The sequence below is a fragment of the Phaethon aethereus genome (assembly GCF_964289735.1).
Source record: "Phaethon aethereus genome assembly, chromosome: 16".
NCBI classification, from domain to species: Eukaryota; Metazoa; Chordata; class Aves; order Phaethontiformes; family Phaethontidae; genus Phaethon; species Phaethon aethereus.
Genome location: NC_138592.1, coordinates 9393849 through 9420226, shown reverse-complemented (window position 1 = coordinate 9420226; position 26378 = coordinate 9393849). Strand labels below are relative to the sequence as shown.

At 48.5% G+C, this 26378-nt stretch overlaps 1 protein-coding gene across 1 annotated transcript in view; it reads right to left on the bottom strand.

Moving 5' to 3' along the window:
- Window positions 1-23998, bottom strand: part of KCNB1 (potassium voltage-gated channel subfamily B member 1) — a gene marked incomplete at its 3' end in the record, with an annotated part of 124034 nt that extends 100036 nt beyond the window's left edge. The window contains exon 1 of the mRNA XM_082007295.1: window positions 23174-23998. Within this exon, the coding sequence (XP_081863421.1) occupies window positions 23174-23740 (567 nt within the window). The 5' untranslated portion in view covers window positions 23741-23998. The remainder of the gene's footprint in view (window positions 1-23173) is intronic.
- Between the last annotated feature and the right edge of the window lie 2380 nt (window positions 23999-26378).

Genomic DNA, 26378 nt, shown 5'->3' with positions numbered 1-26378 from the left:
GGTGACAGTCCATGAGACCATCCCCATCCAGCCCAGATGGCTCCTCAGGGCCACGATCAATGAGGTTTATGCCTCACAGCCTCTCTGCAGCCTGCCCTCAGCACAACTAATTCCACCCGATTCCCCCCTGCCAGTCACCCACTTTCAGCCGAGTGCTTCCTCTGCCTGTCTTTTGTTGGCATCGGCCACCAACGCTTTCCCAAGGTAAAAAGCTGTTCCTGGGCTCAAACGTCTGTCTCTTGCTCTATTTCCAGCTCTCTGTTCTGCACTTTGCTGCAGAAGGGAAAATACAAATTGCATCTCCGCGCTGGTTTCTGTGAAAGCTGAGTTCATCTCAAAGGACAGATTTCATTGCTCCCATCCCGCAACAAAGAGCTTCCCATGGGAGCTAGCTCGGTGTGTTCCCACCTGGCTTGCAAGCTGGTGTCCTGGCTGCTGAGATGCATCCAGACCTCTCTGCAAGACTACCCGAGGCACCCCCTCGAATAAGATCCTACCCTATAACCTTTTCTGCCTCACACATAAGATACAGCTGTAAAGCAGGAAGATTTCCTTGGGTTACTGTTTATTTAGCAGCATTTTCCAGCTCTGTTGGATTAAGTTTTATATTTTTACCATATCACAGGTTGCTCCCTCCATCTAAAGAAACAGCATCGAGTGCACAACATATGCTGGAAAAACAGTTTTACTGCTGGCTTTCTGCAAGCTTTCAGTAAATAGCTGCACTTGGTTCTAAACATACTTTGTTCTAAAGTGCTGATAGTATCTACCTGCCTGATGTGGTGCTTTCTGAGGTTGTTAATTAAGCAAATGTTGAGTTTTATTGGTGTTTGCATTTGGGGCTGCGTTTATGGGAGCTGACAAGGGATAGGCAAGGAAGGAGAGGTGGGGGGTAGCCCTGTATGTTAGGGAGTGTTTTGATTGTCTGCACCTTAATGATAGTGACGATGAGGTTGAGTGTTTATGGCTCAACAAGGCAGACATCATGGTGGGAGTCTGTTATAGACCACCCAACCAGGATGAAGAGGCAGATGAAATATTCTATAGGCAGGTGGGAGAAGCCAGATACCAGATGCCTGCTGGAAATATAACACAGCAGAGCGGAAACAGTCTGGGAGGTTCCTGGAGTGTGTGGAAGAGAACTGACACAGCTGGTGACCGAGCCAACTAGAGAAGGCACCCCACTGGACCGGTTGGTTGTGAACAGAGAAGGACTTGTGGGTGACGTGACAGTTGGAGGCTGTCTTGGGCATAGCAATCATGAAATGATAATTTTCGATTCTTGGAGAAGTAAGGAAGGGAGTCAGCAGAACTGCCACCTTGGTCTTCCGGAGGGCAGACTTTGGCTTGTTTCAGAGCCTGGTTGACAAAGTCCCTTGGGAGGTAGCCCTGAAGGGCAAAGGAGTCCAGGAAGGCTGGACGTTCTTCAAGAAGGAAATCTTAAAGGCACGGGAGCAGGACGTCCCCATGTGCCAAAAGGCAAGCCAGCAGGGAAGATGACCGGCCTGGCTGATCAGAGAGCTTTGGCTGGAACTCAGGAAAAAAAGGAGAGTTTATGACCTTTGGAAGAAGAAGCAGGCAACTCAGGAGGACCACAAGGATATCGTGATGTTATGCAGGGAGAAAATTAGAAGGGCCAAAGCCCGATGAGAACTTAATCTGGCTACTACCATAAAAGACAATTAAAAATGTTGCTATAAATACATCAGCAACAAAAGGGGGGGCTAAGGAGAATCTCCATCCTTTGTTGGATATGGGGGGAAACATAGTGACAAAGGATGAGGAAAAGACCGAGGTACTTAATGCCGCCTTTGCCTCAGTCCTTAATAGTAAGACCAGTTGTTCTCCGGGTACCCGGTCCCCTGAGCTGGAAGACAGGGAGCAGAATGGAGCCCCTGTAATCCAAGGGGAAGTGGTTGGTGACCTGCCACGCCACTTAGACACACACAAGTCTATCTGGCCTGATGGGATCCACTGAAGGGTACTGAGAGACCTGTCAGAAGCACTCACCAAACCACTTTCCATCATTGATCAGCAGTCCTGGCTAACCTAAGGGAGGTCCCAATTGACTGGAAGTTAGCAAATGTGACACCCATCTACAAGAAGGGATGGAAGGAAGATATGGGGAACTACAAGCCTGTCAGTCTGACCTCGGTGCCAGGGAAGATTATGGAGCAGATCATCTCAAGTGCCATCATATGGCATGTACAGGACCACCAGGTCATCAGGCCCAGCAGGGTTTTATGAAAGGCAGGTCCTACTTGACTAACCTGATCTCCTTCTAATACAATGTGACATGCTTAGTGGATGAGGGAAAGGCTGTGCATGTTGTCTACCTGGACTTTAGTAAAGCCTTTGACACCACTTCCCACAGCATACTCCTGGAGGAACTAGCTGCTCATGGCTTGGATGGGTGTACGCTTTGCTGGGTAAAAAAACAGCTGGATGGCTGGGCCCAAAAAGTTGTGGTGTATGGAGTTAAACCCAGTTGGCAGCCAGTCACAGGTGGTGTTCCCCAGGGCTCAGCATTGGGGCCAGTTCTGTTTAATATCTTTATCAATGATCTGGACGAGGGGAGCGAGTGCACCCTCAGCAAGTTTGTAGATGACACCAAGTTGGGTGGGAGTATTGATCTCCTTGAAGGTAGGAAGGCTCTACAGAAGGATCCGGACAGGTTGGATCAACAGGCCAAGTGTATGAGGTTCAACAATGCTGTCACGTCCTGCACTTTGGTCACAACAACCCCACACGACGCTACAGGCTTGGGGAGGAGTGGCTGGAAATCTGCCAGGCAGAAAAGGACCTGGGGGTGCTGGTTGACAGCCAGCTGAATATGAGCCAGCAGTGTGCCCAGGTGGCCAAGGATGCAAATAGCATCCTGGCTTGTATCAGGAACAATGTGGCCAGCAGGACTAAGGAAGTAGTCATCCCCCTGTACTCTGCACTGGTGAGACCACACCTCAAATACTGTGTTCAGTTTTGGGCCCCTCACTCCAAGACAGACATCGAGGTGCTGGAGCGTGTCCAAAGAAGGGCAACGAAGCTGGTGAAAGGTCTTGAGCACAAGTCTGATGAGGAGCGGCTGAGGGAACTGGGGTTGTTTAGCCTGAAGCAGAGGAGGCCAAGGGGAGACCTCATCGCTCTCTACAGCTACCTGAAAGGGGGTTGTGGTGAGGTGAGTGTTGGTCTCTTCTCCCAAATAACAAGCGATAGGACAAGAGGAAATGGCCTCAAGTTGTGCTAGGGGAGGTTTAGATTAGATATTAGGAAAAACTTCTTCACCAAAAGGGTTGCCAAGCATCGGAACAGGCTGCCCAGGGAAGTGGTTGAATCACCACCCTGGAGGTATTTAGAAGACATGTAGATGTGGCATTTAGGGACATGGTTTAACAGTGGACTCAGCTGTGCTAGGTTAACAGTTGGACTTGATGATTTTAAAGGTCTTTTCCAACCTAAAAGATTCTATGAACATATGAATGAATGGTGCCCCTGGGGAAAATCATTATTTCTGCTAGAATGCAAAGTGAAGGAATATATGAATAACAGGGAAAGACCCTCTTAAAACAGCTCAGCTTATCTGATCCATTTCTAGAAAGTCATATTACCCAGCTGAGAGTATATAAATGATGCAAAATTGCCAGGGTGTTGAGCTATTTCGGGATATTCCAAACCCAAGTGATAATATCTTGGTACTCCTGTGATGGATTTATTGAGTGCTAATCCTTCTGTGTACCCTCTCATTCTGCAGTCAATGAATAGCTCACCTCTGAAAAGCTCAGGAGCCTTTACCATTTTTCATCTTGATGACTGCAAATATCTCTTTAATGGTGCAAGCCCCAAGAATGATTTGCACCTATATAAGAGCATGAAATGTTAAGAATATTCCTTTCCCTGGAGCTTGCCTGAATGTTAATAATGGGAAGGGGACACGAGGCAGTGAGAAGACATTTAGAAGTTTGCTGGTCTACATTAAAGATGGATCCCACAGGTAACATCTGCAGGTTACCTGTGACCTTCACCATTCTTAGTGCTGCTAATATAGACACCTTATGCCATACAAACTTTCTTGTACTATTAAAAAAATTTAAAAGGAACAAATTTGATAGTTTATGCACTTTTCTACCCTTCCCCCAGCAGTGGGGGAAGCATTCGCTTAGAAATCTCAGTTACAACACAGCTGTTAGCTCTATAATTAGACGGGTTCGGTCATTTTGAATGTAGTATGCACTGTTCACCTCAAATAACAAATAATCTGCCGTCCCACCCACACTTTGTGCACCTTTTCAAAGGCTTAAAAATACACATACAGTCTGGTTGCCTGTGCGGTACTATGCAATGAACCTCTACTGCTTAGAAGATCCTGGAGAGGAGACCTAGCTGTGGGCTCAGCTCGGGCAGAAGCGGCTCCTACCCTCTGCCGGAGGTGAAGGAGGGAGCTTGCTTTTGTTGCTTTTCCTGCACCACAGAGCTCCAATTTAAGACTTTGATCACATTCTGCCAGAAATGGTGGCGGTGCTGGGAAGGGGCTGTGTGAGGATGAAGACGTGAAGGCAGCCAGCAGTGCAGAGTTTCCTCAAGCCTTTGCCAGCACATGAAGTGCTATTCATCAGCACAGCACTCTAGAGCATCCCAACACACACTCACCCCTTAGGGTCCCACATGAAATCTCATAAACCACCAGAGATCCCTGTAAATGGCAGGGGAAATACAAACAAGACCAAACCACATGCCTTAGCATTAATGCTGGTACACCATCGACTTCTGAACCCAAAGAAACTTTTTTTTTTTTGAGGTATCAGACAATCCCATGGCAACCAGCCTTTCAGACTGATTGTCATTTGATTGATATAGCTTAAGTCATTAATGAGAAAACCAGGTCCTTTTACCTAATTTATTTCAAAAAAAAAGTAATTTGGCCCATACATATGCTGTAAAACTGCCACACGACCAACTTATTTTGGGATAATGTGTGGTAGGGTCACAGAGCACCTGCGATGGAATCATTTGCTGCAGAACACTTTTATTCGACCCTCAGTGACTAATTCAATCGCAAACACAAGGTAGCCTTTGCCATCCACAGCCTCCACGGCTTCAAACACGCGATGGAGGAGTAAACTCTTACACGCGGCGCGCACACAGACACCACCGCGGGGAGCTGGCACGAAGCTGGCGTGCGGTGAACACAAGCCCTGGCTCCGAGCAGCCCAACATCCACACCCAGGCAAGCCTCAGCCCGCTCCCAGCTAAGCCCTCCTCCCTGCCTCAGCCGATACAGCCACTTGCCGTCGAGAAAACAACGTAACTGCACATCAAGCACTAAGTCTAACGAAACCGTATTGATTTTGTTGTTAAGGCCTATGTTTCTAGGATTTCTGGCCTACCAAAGTGCGTTTTCCAAATCGTAGAGACAGAAGAGTGCAGAGAAATCTCATTAACAATAAAACAAATAACCCAGCGAAGCAACGGTGCTTGTTTCCAATTCAAATACTAAAGGTGACAGATTTTAATGTGCTCAGTATCTTGCCTCCTTGGTGACAGTTTTGAATGGCACTAGGCCACTGGTCATTAGATACACCTCTTATACTGTGCCCCGACCAACGGAGGAGGAGGGGGCTCAGAGTGCCAAAACCCCTCTGCACGCGAGCACTGTGACCGAATGCAAAGAGGGAACAGCTATTGTGCGAGAAGGAAAATCGCGTTATCGCGAGTAGCTTCTGGCTGCAGAGCTGGATGATGCTGAGCAGAGATTTAATACTTGGGGGACCATCCAAGTTGAAAACCAGTGCTGGGATTGTGCCCCCTGGAATAAATCGGGATAAGTTTTTCCGCTCCTCCCTGCCTTTTCCTTTAATCCCTTCATTATTAAACACAAATATGTTTTGAAGTGCAGAGTTGCAAGGGAATGCCTAGGAGATGACCCAAGTGTGAATGATGAAGATGGACAAGTCTGAGCAGCTCAAAGGGGTGGTAACTCCTGCAGTCACCTCTGGGTGTGAACACCTGGAAGAGGAGGACAACGAAGGACACAAATGTCACCCCAAGAAAAGTCATCAAGAGGAGAAAACAAAATGGTGGCTTCACCCAGTGTTTGAGGACAGGAGGTAAATATTGAGGCAACACACTCTATCCCCATCCGGCCCCTGCCTCTCCCTGGGCCAGAAGGGACCCTGCTACCTCCCCCGTTGCTGGGAGCTTTTGCTGGTGATAAATACCTCCTTGACGTCCTTGCCTGCCTCTGTCACCACAGTGCTCCAGATTGCCCCAGCTCAGCTCTTCCGTGGCACTGATCTGCCTCAGGAGAGGGTGAGCACACCTTTAGTCAGCTTCGGTGGGATGTACACACGTTACGAAAACACATGCTGAACGTACATGCTTTGCTGCATTAGACTGGAAGAAATTGGCAGCAGAGAAATTGTTTTCAAAGGTTGGAGGTAGGCGTTGGCACGTAGACACTACTGTTGTTTCCCATGAATATCCCACAGGCAGGGCAGGGAGCTGGGGGTCACTGCCCAGTGTCAGCAGACAAAGCGAGGTTTCTCCAGCAACCTGTTCATCTCCGTGTAGGCAGAAACCATGGCAAACATCGACTGACTGTGATAATCACTGCACAAAGACTCATTGCCAGCTACCTGGAGGCTGTAAGCGTGCTGGGGAAGTGCTGCTCTCCCAAACTTGGCCATTCGCTTTCCCTTCCACGCAGCCTGCAGGGCCACAGCTTTCCAGCACAGCCTCACCAGGAAAGTCTCTTTCTCCAAAGACAGCAGACTTTCATGCGTACAGTCTCACACACAAGCATCAAGAGTACACTGTCCAGAAGGAAAACAGAGCCCAGGATGCATATTAGTTCTGGTGGCATAAAGCCCAGGCAAGGTCGCTGCTCCATAGTCAAGCTATAAATCTGTCCAAATAGGATTCTGACCGCGTCTGCCTTGTTTACATTACAAAATTTTATGGCCATGTGATTCTTCACCTGGAGAGGGACAGTATCACTGCGCAGCCAGTTGAGGACAGAGATTTATCATCTGGTAAAAAAGACTTCGATGTTCCCCGCAGGCCGGAGGGCATCTGCGTGTGCTGGCTGCAGCGTGCCGGGGGCTTTCCCCGGGGAACCGCTCGGCTGCTGCCTCTACAGCGGGACCCCTGCTCAGGAGCCGGTGAAGAGTTCCTGCAAAAGTTTCATCTCTTTGTTTTGCCCAGCAAAAAGCTTCAGAATAACAGAAAGGTTTAACCAACCCTACCTCTACCTATTGATCCAACTGAGCTCCTGCAAGGGCATCCTACTCCTTCACCCTGCTGAGAAACCCGGCCCATCAGAGCTGCTGTTACATGGATTTCTGCTTTGAGAGGGTTTTTGCCATGCAGTTTGGGAGGATATTTCCAAATTCAGTTGAAAAGCGGTTCTCCCCACTTTCTCACACTCTTGCAGTGAGACTGGCTCTGCAATGCTGGCAGGAACGAGAAACCAAGTGTTGCTTTCACCAGGGAGGGGAAAGGACTTGATCTGAATGTGCAATGGGAGACAGATGGCTGAATTAGAGAAAAATTAGAGAAAATTCCCTGTTTCATCTATACCTCGCACCTCCAGGGCCCAGCACTACCACAATTATTGCCTCAAAAAGCAGATAAGGCCTTAAGGGTCACATAGGACGCTGGGGCTCAGCCTCATGAGGTGCTTCACCGTGGCTTAGCAGCCCAGCGTGCCAGCCAGGGGAGGTGACCGCCGGTGTGCCGGCTCCGAGCCCCGGCCAAGGGGCACAGCACACGCCTGACGGGCACCCGCTCGGCTGGGCGGTTTGGTGGGGGAAACGCTTGCCTGGGGCTCAAACCTGCCCTGGGAGTTGGGAAAGCGGCTAGTGTGTCACTGTGCCTCGGTTTCCCTGCCTGCAACGCGAACTCCTGCAGAGCGCTGGTGACCCCCTCGGGAGGCACACGGAGACTGACCAGAGCAGAGAACTCCCTGTAGATCTGGAGGATCCGATTTCTGCAAGAAGCTGCCCAAACTGACAAAAAAATAAGATGCATATTGTTGAACATCTGTGCCACAGAAACAAGCTCTCCAGGCCTTTTGGATGCTGCAGATGACACGTTAACCTTACACACTGAAGAATTTTAATTGACGGAGAAAAATGTCCTTATTTTCATAGGAACTTAACCAGCACACACTCCTGACCTCCTCAGTGAACTGGGTCCTTTAATTGCACCATAGCCCACTCCCCTTTGCTGCATGCTTAGTTAAACAGATGCTTAAGACTTGTCGGCTTCAAGGAGACTACTCAGATGCTGAAAGTTATGTGTGGGCTGAAGCTTCCCGCTCTTAGCAAGGTTTTCATTTCACCTCTAGCCAGACCCAGCCGGAGGGTCAGCTGGATCCGAGCATCACGTATGCCCTAGACAGAGCAGGAGGGTCAGCTGTCTGTTCTGATACCCACTCTCAAAAGATAACTTTTTAAAAGGGTGAGGGAAGGCAGCTTTCATTCTGTGTTATTATATGAACATACAGCTCCAAAAATTTCCATTCTCTACTGCATCCCAAAGGAAAATATTTGAAATAATCCATATTCATTAGAGTTCTTAATCCCTCACACACCAGAATTCATCAGGCTGCTAATGAAGACGACAATTATACAGCACTTCACACAAAAAGCAAACCAGAACAGGTGCAAAGGCTGGAGCTTTGCCATACTTGCTCTCTGTTCTTTGGCACAGGGCATCATTACTTTACTTAAAATGTATTGAAACATCCCAGCAGTTTAAGGAGTCAGTCTGAAAAGAGGTGACATTTAAGATTAATCATTAGCCATTGACCACCTAAGATACTAAATCAAAAAGATGACACCTGGCCAAAATAAGCATTATCTCTATTTCTTATGAAGAACACAAGCAGAAATGCTGCTGTACCAGCAGGGCAGTAAAAAGGCAGAACTATGTATGTTTTGCCCCTTGAATTAGGGTTCCCACGTACAAGTACGGAGCAAAGAACCGGTGCCCAAAGGATTTACATCCTACCAAGACAAGCACGGGAAAAGTGAAGACTGATTTTGTCTTTTACAGTCGTTGGTCAGAGGCACAAGAGAGAAAAATCACCTCTTGGAGTCTGTGCAGAAAACTTATAGCAAAGCCATGACCCTGATCCGCCAACATCAGCCACATCTCTGCCCAACAGGCTGTCATCTCTCCCAGTTTGGGGTTTCATCCCACCTGCATGGAGGGAAGACACACCAGAGCAGTGCAGCACCACGGGGCTGAATTCAAGAACTTTAAGCTAAATTTTTACTCACTGGACTCACCAGAACACTTTGGGAATGACTGCAGCAAGGAGGTCAATGGTGAAGGACTTTTAGTGAAAGAAACAGGCTTTTAAAGAGGGGGCTACAATGTGCTTTTGATGCAAACGATCATTCTGGGGGCAGGAAGAGGGAGGCCATTGCCAGTGCTGTATGCCCAAAAAACGCTCAGGAAAAGAAATAATCCAGCAGGTAGGTGATAATGCAGGGAACAAGGGATGAAATGACAGCAGATATTTGAACTGTTTAAGGACCTGGTGGAAAAGGCAAAAAGAATAAAATTAGGGACTCAGTGCTTAGTTTCCCTTAGAATATAAAGTCATTAGTTACTGATTGAAAGGATCCGATTTGCTGACCATTTGGACACACGACTGCAGTCTATGCAATGATGTCTAATTTGCACACAATTATCCTGTTTTTCCACATGCAGATTGCAGATTTTCCACATGCAATTAAACAATTGCTTGTATAAACTGCAAGATACATTTGCGTATTCCAACTACATGATTTGCATCCTAAATCACGGCAACTGTGCTTACAACCTAGCTCTTCACCCTTCCTTTGCACACACATGCCTGCCTAAGTCTGCTCAAACGAGAACCACAGATTACACCTGTGTGGAGAGTATCAGTAACGCACTCCTGTACCGAAACTGGCACGGAGTGCCTGGGGGGATGCTTCACACTTGCTTTAGTATTAGTTTATAGCAACAAAGCCTGTGATGCAACCAGCTTAGGTGAATTAGGCTGGTACAGCCAAAGCAATAACTTTCTCTCCATATCTGCTCCGCTCACTGGTTTGGAGATCATGGCCTCCGTGCGAGAGGAAGACAACCAAATAGATCCTTTAATCCCTCGCTGCACTGCACAGCCCAGAGTCCTGCTGGAAACTGGGATCCCAGTTTAAGTAAGCAAGTAGTGGCAAGGCAACCAGCACCATTGAAGAGCAGGCAGAAGCATGCCATCCTTCTGCCACTGCTCCTCAAGAAAAAAGCCAGTTTGGTTATGGGATTAGCAGCTATGGAACGTAAACCCCATATCTTTCTACAGCAGTTTTGGTTTATTCTGTAAAACATATTTATGACTTGTTTTGGAGTAGCATACATGAGCTGTGAGCCAGGACAGCATTGCACTGAGTGCAATATAAACACAGAAGAAAGAGATGGAATTTCCTACAAGGAGCTCATGAATTAAATAAATTACTTCTATCACTCCTGGAAGTGGCATCGCCATGCCCAAGTTCTGTGGACCATGAAGCAAGTTTTCCAGAAGATAGTGCAAGCTAAGAAGTATTTTACAGATACTTTTAAAGATGCTCTTAAGAGCTTTTTGTAAAATAACTACTAAGTCAAGTGGGTTTTGTTCATTCATTCATATTCATTCATAGCCAGAAACTTTAGCAAATTTGTTCTTTAGCTTAACAGACATGCAAAAATAATAGAATTATACCTGCCCCAGTGTTCAGCAGAAAGGAGAGGCCAGACATCACTCTAGTGGGACCCGATGCACTTGCCTAGCATGATGGAAGTCTCATATTTTAGTAGGTAGATTGCATATGCTAAAGCTGGCTTTGGCCATGGCTGCAGGTGTTAAATGAGACCATTCCCTGGGATTGCTGGAAGTCTAAAGTTGTGCCTACAGAATAACACTGAGTGTAAACGCAGACAGAGAGAACACGAACATGTCAATTAGCAAAATGTACTCTGATACCTGACGTGATCTAGAATGCAGCACATAATCTGTTTGGTGACCAGGACAGCCCAGAAGTGCCCTGTCCTGTCGTGCTGAGCCACATACAGCAACCTGGAGTCAGGAAGGGATCAAAACGCATCCAGCTAGTGTTGGGTCTGGCAGTACCTTGGGTGGCGTGAAGGGAGCGTGAGGTTCTTGTTCCTGAAAGGCTTCCTTTGGTAAGACCTGCTTCAGTCAAGGCAGGGCTAGTAGGCCCCAGATCAGTGGGAATTAATCAGACTCCACACACTACACCTCATCTGCTTCAAATTTAGCTTGAAGGGTCAGAATAACAATAGTAGGACCCAATATACCTGGAGTCCGCTACCAAGCCCACAACTTTGTCGAAAGAAACCAAGAGTAAGTGCCAGTCATGCCACTTGGCATCTCCTCCCAAAGGCAAAACTAGAGGTTGACATATCTGAGAGCTCTCATGGTACCAGAGGGCCTTCAGCACTCCTGGGAAACTGGACCCACGCCACCTCCTCATAGTCCCTCCCAGCACTGACACAATCCATCTTAGTACCTTGCAAAAACTGGCAGGTACTTAACACCGAAGACCAAAATTGCTGTTGTGAGAGCCTGACTTCCTCGTAGTAACAGGTAACACATTTAAAAGACATGGCTTTTCTCAGCTAAATGCTGCAAAACCTGCTGAGATCAATCAGACTCTTACCTGGAGAAGATTAGAAGCCAAGAATAACTGTGTGTCGACTAACCTAAGTTTAGCGTGGCTCACGGGCAACGAGCGAGACATACAGCTGTAAAGCAAGGGGGCATTTGCTGCCAGAACATTGATATTTATTTATTATGCTATTTCTTAGATGAAAAATAAATACCCTAATGAAAGCTGTTCTTTCTGAGAACAACCCACTCCTAAGTGACAGTCAAGATAAGAAGATGCAGACGCTCATGCAGCTCTTGGTCCAAAGGCCGAGGGGAAAGCACAAAGGTGAGCTTTGCAGCCCACCCTACGCAGGACTTGCCGAAGCTTTGTGCACAGAAAGGCGAGAGCTGCGCGGGCTGGGGACACCAAAGCTCCTGCCCTCACAAAAGCAGGCACAGCCTGGGAGCAGCTCTGCAGTGGCTCCCTGGGGAAGGGGAGAGAGCAGGGGAGCACTCGGAGATGAAAAGCTCAAGTGTGACGGTCCCCACACTCTGCAGGGTGACCCCCGGGGGGGGATCAGCTGCGCTGGGCTGACAGCTTTGGGTCCTTTGCACCCATCTGGCGTGGGCGCTGGAAGAGACCCCATCGCCGAGACAGCCGCGGTGGTCAGCTGGGTCTGCTGAGGGTTACAGAGACCCTCCATTGGACACTACATACACTTGATGGGCGCACCCTGGGGACCCCTCCTGCAAGGGATAACAAGTGAAGGCTCTCTTGGAGGGAGTGTCAGTAAATCCCATCACTGAGGCTGCTTCAGAGAAAGCCCTCTGCCACCAGCTCAGCTGCTTTCAACCAGGGACAGGAGCTCTGCTGCCAACCACAACTTTCCTCTCACCACCAGAGATAACGCTGTGTTGGTCTGGAGAATCTCCTAAGTGCCATCTTCGGCCCGTGTCCGACACTGGTCAACTCCTGATGCAAGTGCACCGATACGCTGACAGGCAGACTGGTGGATTTGTTGGCACAAAATACAACTACAAAACAAAGGCATCTGCTCCAGCTTCCTTTACCTTTCTAGACCAGGTTTGCTCTTGCCTGTATCTGGGAGATTTTCTTGTTTACCATTTCTTCCACATTGTCATATTTAAGTGTAGATTGATAATAATAGTTACTGCACCAGGCAGTCATGGGGATTACTTAATTAATGTTTGTGAAGCACTTTAAGATCCTCAGATAAAAGGAGGTAAGAAATGCAATGTATAATTATTATGTATTATTAATAAACTTCTGGCACATTGACAGGAGAGGAGACAACACTTCCCCCCACACTTTTCTTTTCTAAAAAGATTAACTTTTATGCTATGAAGGACAGATTTACCAAAAATTTACAAACAAACAAGAGTGAAAGCTCCCTATTCCACCACAGAGACTGGGTTCTTCTGATAGCAGACAGGAAACATTGCCTCAAAGTGAGCTATATCCCTTTTCTACCCAGACACTTGATGAACATATAGTTTTTGAGAATGGTCAGATATAGAGAAGTACAAGGATGTTACAGTAATTATTGATAGTGGAAGTGGTCAAATGCACCAGTTATGAGAAGAGAGTTTGTTTAATATATGATCACTATGGTTAATAAAAGCATATGATGCAAAAGAAATTAAGTGTGCAGAGAGATAGATGAACATTTTAAAATAAACAGAAAAGTGACAGCCATAAAGTTTTTCAGAGCTGAGAATGTGCCAGACGAAAAAAAAAAAAGAAATTCCCAGAAACCTGAAAAAAAATCCATTCTGAGATGGATTCCTAGGCTGTTTCATGGAAGCGTTAAACTCTCTTATGCATTACAGCTGCCTCTCGACTGCTTACGGCTGGGATCCAGCTGCACCAGAGAAAAAAGCGGTCCAGGGCTTAGGGGTGGATTACGAGACTGTTCCTTGCTCCACCACAGACCCTGACAAACCAGTTGGTCGCTCTGCACCCTCTCCAGCCAGGGTAATGGCACTGCTCTCCTTCACAAGACGACTGGGAGGACAAGCACGTTATGACGCACTCGGATGCCAGTAGGGAAAGCTAGGGACCAACGGATGCCGAATCGCCGCACAGGGCGAGACAAGACCGGACACGGTCACACAAAAGACTCCTCAGGGAGCCAAGGAGCTGCTCCTGGTGCTTTGTGCCGCAACCATTCCCAGTTTACGCTACTATCAGGTACCGTTGAAACCAGCCAAGCACAGCACAGCTGGCACATGGAAGAGATTTCCCGTTGTGGAAAGTACACTTACTGGAGTTCCTGCCTACAGAAGATCTTAAGTAGTGAGACTGGGACGGACCTCTTTGCTCACATCCTCAATTTATTCTTTTAGCAAAATGACCTTTTTTTTTTTTTAAGGGATACCCACAAGGAATCTTAAGTCTAAAATAGAATTTGGTAAGTATAATCACAGTTTAGAAACATTTGGTCCATCAGCACCAATCGGAGAGCGTTTCTGGTGTTTATGCTGCTTATGTACTGCAAATGAGATTTACAGCTCCAGTTTGTTCAAGTATGAGCGAGAGCAAATGGACTTAAAGAAAATAAAACAAAACTAATCTGTGCTTTTGGCTAGAGACTCTGCATGAATCCTAGTCCAAACAGCATTGAATAAGTTGAACTCATAATAACTAGAACTGATTATGTACCACAGAAAAAATGAACTTTAAAATAAATTGTTCCCTCCACTTGTTTTGACTGTTCACCCAGCTGTTGTTAGTGACACAAGTTTCTTACCAGATTAAATGGGTGCCTGATGGATGTTGTTTTTCATGTGAGACTTGTCAATATGGGATTCAGGTACCAACAAGTGCTTCAGTTTTTGCTTTGCTATTGATTTCCCTTGTCCCGACACAGGTTTCGGACACACGGCCAAGCAGCAGAGCGCCGAGTTAAGGCCACCTTCCCCACGCCGCGGTGCCAGCGCCTTGGGAAGAGTCACAAAACACCCACAGCCCTTGAGCCAACGGTCCACATCGTTGGACCAGAATAGCTGCAAAGTTCAGCAAAACCACTCACAGGAATCACGGCAGGTCTAGGAGAGACCTGTGAACGGGGAAAGGGGGAACATGCCTAAAAATGTCGATACACCTTTGAGGCCAGGCATGCCAGGATGCCGAGGGAAGGGCTGGCTGCCATCACCTCACCCGGAGGTGGCATGGCACAGGGCACACAGCAGGGAGGAGGCAAAGGTGCAACCTTGTACTCCCAGAGAGAGGCAAACCGCAGGGTCTCTCCTCTTTGAAAACCCACATGAAGCTGGAGGTGCTGGAGCCCTGGCTTGGGAAGAGGTAATTAGGGGCAGATTGGGAGATTCAGTAGGGAAAGTGATGGACGGTCCCCCAGAGACCCTTGTCCTTGTAAACCACAACGGAGCTTTCCTGGCTGCTACCTAAAATACACTGAAGGGGGCTCCTAAACCCCCAAAAAGCCCATGCTCCGACCAGTTACTGTCCCTCACATTCACACAGACACTGTCGCTATCAAAGGGGGCAACTGTTTTGTGTGAGGAGATACTACTCCTGTTGAGTAGTGTTTTGAGTTGTTCATTACATTTGCTGTGCTCAAAGCAGAGCTGGTTGCTAGGATTAGGAGTTTTTAACTGAAAACACACACCTTTTTTTATACAGGTTGGTTTTGGTAAAAAGTAATTTGCATAAGGAAGACAAGCTTCAAATATATTTGTGTGTATATACATATCAATATATATTGTATTGGCTATGTATTATTACAATTATATAATTCCACAATAGTTTTGTATATTTACATGTATATAGTCTAACATATGTAGTCTCTTGCTATTCAAAAGAGTTAGACAGCATCCCCTCCTTACAGTCAGAATTGCATCAGAGTGCAGAAAATGCCCCGGTACGGACCTTTTAGATCTGCCAGACGAAACTTCCCATTTTTCTGTAACTACTCATTCCTCAAACATGACAAAGTTTTCCAGGCCAAGCTCTCTTAAATAGGGATACCTGTGCTGAAACAGAGAGAGGCTTGATTTCTCCCTCCATCCCCTTGGACAAACGGTCAGAGGGCTGCCAGCACCTTTCCCGCTGTGACATCACACCGTAGGCAGCGCGTAAGGGCTGCTGGGAGTTCACTTATTCCATGAAAATGTACTGGTGACACGGGACCAGGGAAGACCAGGTGTCCCCCCAGCTCTGCCCTGGCCTTCCTCACTGACCTTAGGCAATGATCACTCCTTCGCTTTAAGATGGGGATAATACATATATCACAGGTTTGTCCTGGCCTTAAGTAATCCATCTTTTCAAAGCACTTTGAGAGCTTTGCCTAATGAGTACAGACATTATAATACTCATCTGTTCCCATTACATTCAATAGGAGTTTTACCCTCCGCAGAAGCAGGGCTGGTACTGCTGGTGTTATTGGGGGACCTGGAGAATAAATGCACTTGAGATATTTAAATGCTAGCATTTGGGGAGGGGCTATAGCAGGTACAAAGGCACAGTGCTTGCATAGGGATGCTCAACACTGTTCCAGACTTGCTCTAGAACAAAGTGTAGAATTTTTTACATTAAAAAAAAAAAAAATCACCAAAAGACCTCACTGTGTCCTGCTGGTAAACATGTTCAGCTGGTGCCAGATTGTAAAGGAGACAGGTGAGGCCAAGAAAAGCTAGGACAGCAGAGAGAAACCAGAGATCAGCCAAACTCAAAGGGAAAAGCTCTCTACAAGGTTTACTTTTGCTGTACCAAGTAATTGAGAAAGCCAGGAAGTGAATGTGTGGCTATTGCCCCAGGGACTAAACTTGGGCAAGGTCATCTTAAGGATAAGCAGTGCCAAAGCTAAAGCAACTCAGGCACAACAGTTAAGTGACAGTGTGGGGCAGGGATCCCCGAGCTTGTTGCCAGCTCCTAGGTCCATGGCACAGAGCAATGCAGAGCCAACTTACCCGCTCAGCCCTTGAAGCAGTTTTGCCCCATAAGGGCAGCAACCTGCAAACCTGAGCTCAGTTGTCACTGTACCACGGTGCCGGCGCTCCCGGTGCTCACGTTGCTCTCTCGGTGCAACACATGGGGCGCCAACCCAGCCCGTGATGGAGCTGAGCTTCTAGATCTAGGAAGCAAATTGGGCAACTCTCGTAACAGTAAGGGTCTGATCCTTGCCTGCCTTCATGTAGAAGCAGTGACAAAGTATAGCTTCCATGCATAGCTTCTTCAGAGAAGGCCAATATTAATGTCTTGCTCACATTCACTGGCCGCATTATGCCTGTTCTGTTGCTGCCACATATCTCCATGGAGTAAATCATATTGACTGTGTTTATTGTATGGACTAAGTGATCAGCTGTGAACTTTCTTTGACATAAATATTTTGCCATTAGCAATGACAAAAAACAACGCTCTTGTTGTAAAAGTAACATTGGATTATTCCTCTCCATGGGGTATTTATATCAAGAGAAATAAAAAGGAAATAGTGATCTTCAGTATCAAGAGGAACAGGCAAAAGTATGACTGTGATGGCAACATTATTTATCCCATGGCGTAAGAAGAGTTAAATGAATAAACTCTTTTAAAAAATGAATTGATTTTTCTATACAGCTCTGGAGTGCCTCTGCGTAGCTAGCTCTGAACACCACTGCAGCCACCGCACACCCGTCAGGCATGGCGCGCTTGGCTCGGCAGCGCGTGCAAGGGCTTTGCACAGGTAGCAGCCAAAGCTGCACCCGCACCAGCACTCCCTGGGTGGGTCAGGCCCAGCGCTGCTCTTCTGAATCCCATTACTACTAAACCTCTGCAGTTACAGCCGAGCAAAACAGGGATTTTCCATTCTTGCAAGATCTCCTACATTTTTGACTGGTGATGTTGGCACCTTAAACCATGCCTGCTTGCAGGCGGAGCAGGATGGGAGAACGCTGCACAGTGAGGGGAATTAATTTCTCAGAGAGATTCTTCAACGGCACAAATGAGAGGTGGTGCTTTAAAAATAGCAATCGACTATACTTCTATAGCACACGTCCTCCAAGGAATTCAACCTGAGCTTGCCTGCCTCGGGAAGGAAGCGACAATCTCACACAGATATGGATGCTTAGGCTCAGGGAGGACCACGAACCTGCTCCAGGCTCTCCTAGCAGAAAGTTACAGATAAGTTAAAAATCCAGGAGTATGCTTACATGTATGTTTATGCATAACTCACTTCATGGACTGTATGGCAAGTACCTCTAAAGAACTACTAGCCATAACAATTGTAACTTTCCTTTTATAAAATTCTTTAGAGACAGCAGACCTGCAGGCTTGGTCTGTAAACTGCTGAACCCAAACTGTTTTCAGGCAGGAAATGGCAGGCAGCTGCCTGCCTGGATCCAAGGGCTGCTCAGGGCTGCAGTAACAGGTCTGGAGAAAAGATCACCTTTGAAGGGTGAGGATCCCACCTGGAGAGCTTAGAACAAGCTTGTTGTCGGCAGATGCACACCATGCAGAAATAACGTGGGCTGTTGCATTAGGGGTGTGGGAGACTAAGCAGCTGATGAGATGTCAGTGGCCAGGGTGTCTCCTTATCTTGCAAGAACCCCCAGCAAGATTCTTTAGAGACAGAAAAGATTCTCAGGAACATAATTACCAGGCTGGCAAAATTATAGGGTTCCCCCCCTACGCCAAAGTGGGAGTTTAGGGAGGCTGTGATGCAGAGGGGTTCCGGGAACTGACAGCACAGCAATACACTGTGGGAAGGTCATCAGCGATACAGAAGCAGAGGACACGTCACAGGGAACAGAACATAGGAATTAGGGCTCCCCAGACAAAAGGCTTAAGGAGTTCACTGGAAGGACATGTACCCAGAAAGGAGCTGCAGGATGAAGAGAGATTGATACAGAACAGCAATTGTTTGGGTGTCCATGGGACAGTGCTGTGCTCGAAACCCAGCAAAAAGCTGGAGGCAAATCCCTGAACCCAGAGGAAAGGCTTTGGAATGAGACACTGCTTTTGAGGATCTCCGATGAGAGGATTTTACTTTGGATGAAGAAAAAAAAAAAGTCTCCTATATATGGCAGAAAAGCCAAGGCAGTAGCTGCATCAGAAAAATGAAAGTCACAGGTGCAAGCAAGATATGGGCAATCTGGGTTTAGCAGACAAAGTCAACACCTGCACAGTGATGGGAGTCTCAGAGACAGACAAGACCTGGCTAAGATGTGACCCCTGCAATTAGGGAGAGGGGTTTTCTCTTCTGAATGCTCAATTCAGGCAGGTTTAGAGATGAATGAAAAATGCATGCCATAAGGGAGGGCCAGGAATAGAAAGCCCATGTGGGGGAAGAATGCTCTAGATGTAGCGAATGCATCTCCAAGAGGCTTTATCATTCTTATTTTGTCACTACTATCAACAATAATAAGAAAAGTGCTTACAGAACAACCTCCCCAAGCCCCAAGCAATGCATCCAGAGATTAGCAGCAGAGACCAGTGGGCAGCTCGAGAAAAGCTGTTCAACAGATGTAGAGGCAGGCATAATAAGATTACTGAATTGGAGTTGCATGTTTTCAAGGATAAATGTGATATTATTGCACTGGCAAAGACATAGTAGGAACAGGGGAAAGGGTGAGAAATAGCCTGCCAGAACCAAGGGATTGCTGCAGCTGAGCTCCCCGCAGGACAGGGACAAGCGGGAAGTGGAGGCAGCAAGGAGGAGAGGAAGTGCACATCCTGCTTGACATGCAGATATGCAGAGAAGATTTTTGCAAAGTGGGTGATGTCATCGTGTTTTTCCTCAGCCTTCAGGACAGCAAGAGAAAAATAGATGAAACAAGCACATGCAGAGGAGTCTGTAAGACGAGCAGGCTTCCCACTCCCCCCTCCATGCCACATTAATTGCTCAAGTATTGATCAGGGAAATAATTTGTAAGGACTAAGAGAAGAAAGGATTTCTTTTCCTCCTAAAAGGCAAAGAGGGCAATGTTCTTGCGGAGTTGATGGAACGGTCCAGGTGATCAGAGGATTTCCAAGACCATATAAGTTAATTAAGAAGTTGAGTTGGTCTAATTTGTTACTTGTTTATATGGTAAAGCATGGAACAACTGTGACTTTTCAGGATGCCATGAAGTCTAGTTTATGGCTAGCTATTACGGCCAGGCTAGTTCTCCCAAGAGGTACAAATTGGCGAGACAGCCACAGATCCTAACTAGCTTGGTTAGTTAAAAAAAAAAAAAAAAACGAAAAAACCCCACACAGCTACGGGAGGGACTTCTGCTTTGGAAACCCAGAGCTGCTAGCTGGGTTGTGGGTGACGGAAACCAGCTTCCCAGGCTTAGCCTTTGTGAGAGAGTAGTTAAAAGCCCAAACAAGAACACTGGGCAACTGCTAGCCACTACTGCCCTGACATGGACACTAAGTCCCAAGAAAAAAAGCAACAGTTCTGCTTGACTTCTGGAGAGCTGCGTTTCTTTCCTGAGGAAAGGGAAACTACCATACAACAAAATGTAACAGCTACTCCAGAAAATATCTGCACCTCATCTTCATCTAGAGGAAATGCAGACAGAAGTGAGCACCAGGGAGTCCTCCATGGTTAAAAATGGATATTGTGAGTACACCAAAGTACAGGAGGAATGCCATGTAAAAAATAAAAGCAAAAATCAACTACCAAACTATTAAGGGAGACTGGGAGAATGATAAAAATAAGCAGGAACATGCAAAAACCATTATCGCAGGAAGAGGAGGAAGCATCCACAAAGACCACAGCGAGTATTTCAGAGGGATATACAGGCAAATAAAGTCACAGGAAGCAGGAGGAACTGATCCTTTAAAATATCTTGTAAGGCTAGAGAGAGAAAAATGAAGAGTTTTATTAAATAACTACCTGTTAAATATTTTTTCATTTGGTAGAAGGAGAAGTCCCGAGTGCTCAATTTATGTACATAGCAGTTTTCCCACTGGGCAAAGCGAGCACAGGGGAGTACAGCACAGTGAGTGCCTCCAGGTTAAATGGACTGGTGGGTGAGGTAGTTTGGGCACTGGTTGCACAGTCTGACCCCGGGGAAGTACAGTCCCAGTACAACCATGAGAAGTTCTGCAGTAAGCTGTCGTGGAGGAGTCAGGTTAGGTGTTGTGCAGAAAATTTTAATACACACACAATCCTGACAGCCAGCAAGAAAGCCCACCTTGCTGGAGCAGGAGTGAGACGACAGGGCACAGCTTACAGAGGGGTTGTGTTGGGTTTTGGGGAGAACCTCCATTTGTAGCCATTTTCTAGACTTTTTAAAGAGAACGTGAAGGGAGCCTGTATTTCTTACATATAAATGGAAAAAAACTTTGCATTGAGTGGCACAAGTCTGAAGAAAAAGAATAAAGTACACTTACTCTAATTTTCTCTATTATTTTAGGTCCTTCAGTGACAATCATTAAACCTCAGAATAGTTTACTTCATTCCCTTTCTATAGGAACAATTTGAGCTCCCAGACCTGGCAAAGCAGATGGAGTCTGGCTTTAGGAAAGGTGACAGAAGTTCCTGGAGGCCTCTGGCCTTGGTGAAAGTGCTCCACTGAGCAGACAGCTCCTGGCCAGCTTTCCTCAGCTATCAGGCAGAGGCTCAGATTTAGAAAATGCAGCCTGAAACGGAGCCTGGGCACAGCTGGTTAGGTCAGATAACAGGTCAGGTTGCCAAGTCCCTCTCCCCACATCCTCCCATCAGAAGTTGAAGACTGAGTCCAGCCTATTCAATATGTGGAATAAATTCTCATGAAGGTGATCAAAGCAAAGGGCATACTCTGGCATGAGAGAAAAGCTATCCACCAGCAGGGAGAAAAATCAGATAAAGAATAAGCTTAGCAGCTCTTCCATCCCTGCCTGGTATGTTAATTGTTCATCATGCCCATTTTCCTTGCGACACTTGAAATGAGTAGAAATCAGTTTGGGAACTGCTGGAATATTTGAGGTCTGAGAACATACAGCACCATTTTCATTACAGTAAGAAAGTCACAGAATGGTAGCTTTAAATGGGAAGGATAATAATGCATTACCATTCACTCCCAATTAATCCAGAGCCTGCAATGTCAAATGCACTTACTCTGAGAATTTTCTCAGAAAATGAAGCTAGAGTGTATTTCATTTATAAATCACAAAAGACACCTATTTGGCAAGAATGACCCTTGCTCATATACAATAAATCATGAGCATCAACAGTCTCTAATGGATTTTGAGTCAGTGCCACAGACAGCGAAGCCCAGGGCCTGCGTTTCAGGATTCCAGGACTGTGCCAAAGGAGCCTTATAAATGATTAATGCATTCAGCACAGTGTCATCCATGCCATTGGAGAGAAAAAGGCATTCTGGGGCTCCATTTGTTATTAAAAAAGTGATAACCAGTTCAGCACCCACCCATGCCTCCCTCTTCCCCAGCCAGAATGAGCCTTTTAGTTCCACGCTTCATCAAATCCCTTCCCCAAACTTACATACGTGCACTTCGTTCATGATGTGCAACATTTCAATAAGAGAAAGAGAGAGTAAGAAATTTGTTTTCACAAGTAGCCCACCAAAGCCAGACTTCCTATGGGACGGAGCCAGAGTTTGCATTTGCAAGCATATGTACAATAGGGAGGCGACATTAAAGACGTAGCTGGGGCCTCTTTCTACTTCTTCGCGATACTGTGAGGATGCCAGTACATAGAAAATTCAAAGCTTTGGTCCCTACTGCTCAGTCTCTTATGCTTTTCAGTTATTCATCCCACAGTTTTCAACCTATCCCCCTTCACTTTTGTCCCCATGGTTACTGAATCATTGTGTTCACAGATATTTTCCTCACTAAAGAATGTGACTAACATGAGACAGCTAAATTATCAGAGCCAACTCTGACATTGGTTTCTCCTAACATGGATCTTCTCTTCCAAACACCTTGAAATAGATCTGTTGCACTGGCACCAACTTCAGAGTAAGCAGTACTTCAACTATTGACAGAGACAGAGCTGCAGCAGTATTGCACAGGGAGACTTAAAATAGGCTGGAGTCAGGCAAAGGATGAAATTCAAACGCTAGCTTTAGTGGACCTGCAGCCTAGGAGTGCACGATACAAATAACTAGATGTATTTCACAACAGCATTTTAAATTAAGCCCTAGAAGAGAAGGCATTATTTCCTGACTGGACCTGGGTCTAAAGGTTCAAGTAGATGTCCTCTTCTTAAAAGACAGTTTGGGCCTAAAACATGGGTGTCTCCTACTGCTTAAACAAAGAAATCTGTTACAAAATGCACCAAGACAGGCCACTAGATAACAAGTCTACTAACCTTCAGCTGCAGCAATCAGCATACACTGACCCCAGGGTCAGTGGAGCTGCTCCCATGCTGAGCAGCCTACACTGCTCTGAGAAGCTCAGACCATATCCCTTCCAAACTATCCCAAAAAAGATACATTAAACCATGCTTGCATCCAGAAGGCCTTTCTCCCCTTCACTCACAGCATCCAGCCAGCCACAAGTGCCCAGATGCCAAAGCAAGGGTAGCAGGGCAATACCTCATTTAAGCATCATCACAGTCATGAGCCAATACAGACAAGACTTGAGAAGAAACGTGAAGAGCTTACCTTGGCCGCTACGGAAGAGTTGGGCTTCTCCAGGAGGTCCCAGAGCTTTTTCCTTTTGTCAGCACAACAAGTGTTATCAAATTCCTCCCCTTCCCTTTCCCTCAGCGTCTCAGCTTCTCTCTTCAGCTCCTCATTCATCTGCTCCTTCTTCTGGTGGTAGCGAGCCTGGCAGCAGGACTCCAGGTAGATCTCATCCACCCCCCAGTAGTCCAGCTCCTGGCTGAAGGACAAGGCGCACATCTCCTCCATCATGTGCAGCTTGCCAGTACGGTAAAAGTTCAAGATTGAGGTGAATGCCCCGGGATGCCTGTCGAAGAAGTACTCGTTCTCCTCCAGGTTGTAGTCATCACAGATCTCCATGAGGGAGTCGTGTGTGTTGCAGTCTCTGAGCTTACCCAGCCTGGTCCGCGGCAACCTGTCCAAGGTCCTCCAGAGAACCTCGTGGGCCAGCCCCCCCACGTTGAGCTTGACCCTTCGGGAGCAGGCCTTGCTCCTGACAATCTCCGTGGGGTCCGGAGGCAAAGAGGTAGTAGAGCGAGATCCATGCTTATTCATCCCCAGAGGCATCGCTGGTCCCCCTCAGGCTGGACGCTCCAAGGTGCGGCGTGGGGCAGGCTCTCCTCACCTCTCCTTCCCCTCCATGCCCCAGAGCTGCAAGAGAGGCCAACCGTGGGTCCCCGCCCGCCCGCCGCGGCCTGATCCACGCGCGGGGGCGCGCCGGGCCCGCTAATCTGCCGCGGGGCGGCGGCGCTGTCCGCCCCGCCGGTGCTGAACGGCGCTCGGCCGGTGCTGAACCGCAGGCCGCCCGCTCCCATGCGCCGGCCCGGGCGCGGCCGCCGAGCTCCCCCGGGCGGCGGCCGGGTGTCTCCCCCCCCCCCGCGGCGGGCCGCTGCGTCCGCCGCCCGGGAGGGTCGCCTGCACACGCCGGGGGAAGCTGGGCTAGGGCCGCGGCCGCCCCTGCTAGCGGAGGGCTGGGAACCGCTGACTGGCAGGGCAGGGCACGGGGCTCCCCCGAGCGCCGCTCGGCAGTGCGCCCCAAAAAGCGCCGGGCCGCTAGCCAAGGGCGCGCCGTCACATCGTGCCCCATCCCGGAGCCGCCGGCCGGGAGCGCCCGGCGCCGCCGCCGCTCGCTCCCGCGGAGGGGCCCTGCCGGCCCACGGACGCCGGACCCCTCACGACCCACCTGGGGCAGCCCCCTCCTCGGAGCCGGCGGTGGCCCCCGCCCTGCCCAGCCTGCAGGGGAGGCGAAGGATTTTTTATAACTCCAGCCTTGCAAATTTCCCAGAGGAAAGAGCTGGGGAAGGGAGAAGGAGGTATTTCCAGCCACTCTAACGACGCACTCCACCTCTCCGGGCTGACCAGGGACGCCTCCCCCGACACCCCACGCCGACCTCTGCATCACAGGGAAATCACGGAAAATCGGGATAAGGAAAAACCCCGAGCTTTCCTCTTGGCAAAGCCGGGTGGCTTAAGACAGCCCTGAGCACTGTTGCTTACACAAGATGGCACGAAGAGAAACCCCGGCGCAGGAAGGAACGGCTCCTCCATGCCCAGCCGGCACAGCTCCTGGGGCTCGCCCCCCTCCCCGCCGATACAGGTTCCCCCAGCCCCAAAACCGAAATACCCCCGCTGCCCCCCAGGCCGCCGTTGCAGACGGGGAAAGGCTCCCCGAGCCCGGCCCGCACCTACCTCCTCCTGCGGGCTCCCGGCGAGGCGGTGCGGGGCTGTGCGGGGCCGAGGGCGGCTACATGCTGCGGCGGGGCGGGCGGCAGGGGCGGCCCCGCTCGCATCCCCCCGCGGGCGGCCTGAGGGCGGAGGGATGGCGGCCGCGCTGCCGGCTGCCCGCGGAGCCCGGGGGAGGGGAAGGGAAGGGAAACGAGGTAAATCGGCTCTCACGGCAGGAAGCTTTCCAGGGCCTTCCCTCGGCTGCGGCTCCTCGCTCCTGCACGCTGTCAGCGCCGAAGCCGCATCTGCCCCCGCCCCCCACCTCTCGGTGCGAACAGAAAGGAAAGCCCCGGTACTTCCTTCTGCTGCCTCGGAACGGAGATCAACAAGTCTAGTCTGAACCTCCAGCTTTTCCCTGCAATTCTGTCCCGGAGTTGCTTGGAGTGAATGGGAAGTTGGGGGTGGAAGAGAGGAAGGCAGCTCCACCGTGAGCTGGGATGCAGCATTGCAGGGCGGGTTAACGCGCTCCCGGCCGGGCCCCCGCCCCGGGGCCGATGCACGGGGGGGAGGCGCCTGGAACAGACCTGGCACCGGCAGGAGAGCCGCAGCATCCCTCCTTAGGGCCTGGGGCTAATTCCCACCATCCTCCAGCTCCCGGTGGTGTCACCCGTGAAAATAGGAGCGGGGATCGGTGCCAGCAGCGCGATGAGCGGAGAGTGCTGATAAGCCCAGCAGGGCCCACGTTGCTTCCCAGGCCCGGCTTAGCTGAGCCGGCAGCAGCTGAGCTCAACGAGGCCCAGCACCACTCTGCGCCAGGAGCGAACCGGGCCCTCGTCAAGGGAGAAGGCTGTTTTCAGGAGGGCTGCGGATGCTTGCAGATACAGATGGGAGGCATAGTGGTAGATCTCTGCTGCTGATTAGGACTATAAGTATAAAAAGGAGCATTTACTAACCTGAAAACACAGCAGGAATGGAGGCAAGGGTAACTTGCCAGGCAACAGCACAGCATTCAAAATAGCCCTCTGCCTCTCTGTCCTCCTTGCCTTCCTCCTTCACTCCCCACTCGGGAAATGGACCTCACCAGGAGCCTAGAGCTCCATTAGCACCATTTAATGGGTACATTAGCACCACTTAATGCAGTTCACCTGCTTAGGTTGGTGTACCAGAGGTACACAGGCACACTCGTTAGCCCTTTCTCTTCTTGTCATTGATTGACTCTTGGACTCTAGTGATAATTCCTACTACAAGGTTTCTAAATAGGAGCCTTGGTGTCTGATCTTGTGTGGTTAACTAGGCAAAAAGACTCTCAGTGCTACTTTTCCTCATTTTCTATGCTTCTCTCCCACCTGGCTCCCATTGCCCAGTGTACACAATGTCAGTCTTATGCTGCTATCTTCGGTGTTTGAATGTCCACATCTTCCTTAGAGATGACTTTCTGAAATCCCATGCAGTGTTTGTGTGGACAAGCCTTTTTCTCCAGTACCTCTCACAACTGTATATCATCTGTATTCAGAATTTCTTACAAGGAGAAGTGGGTCAC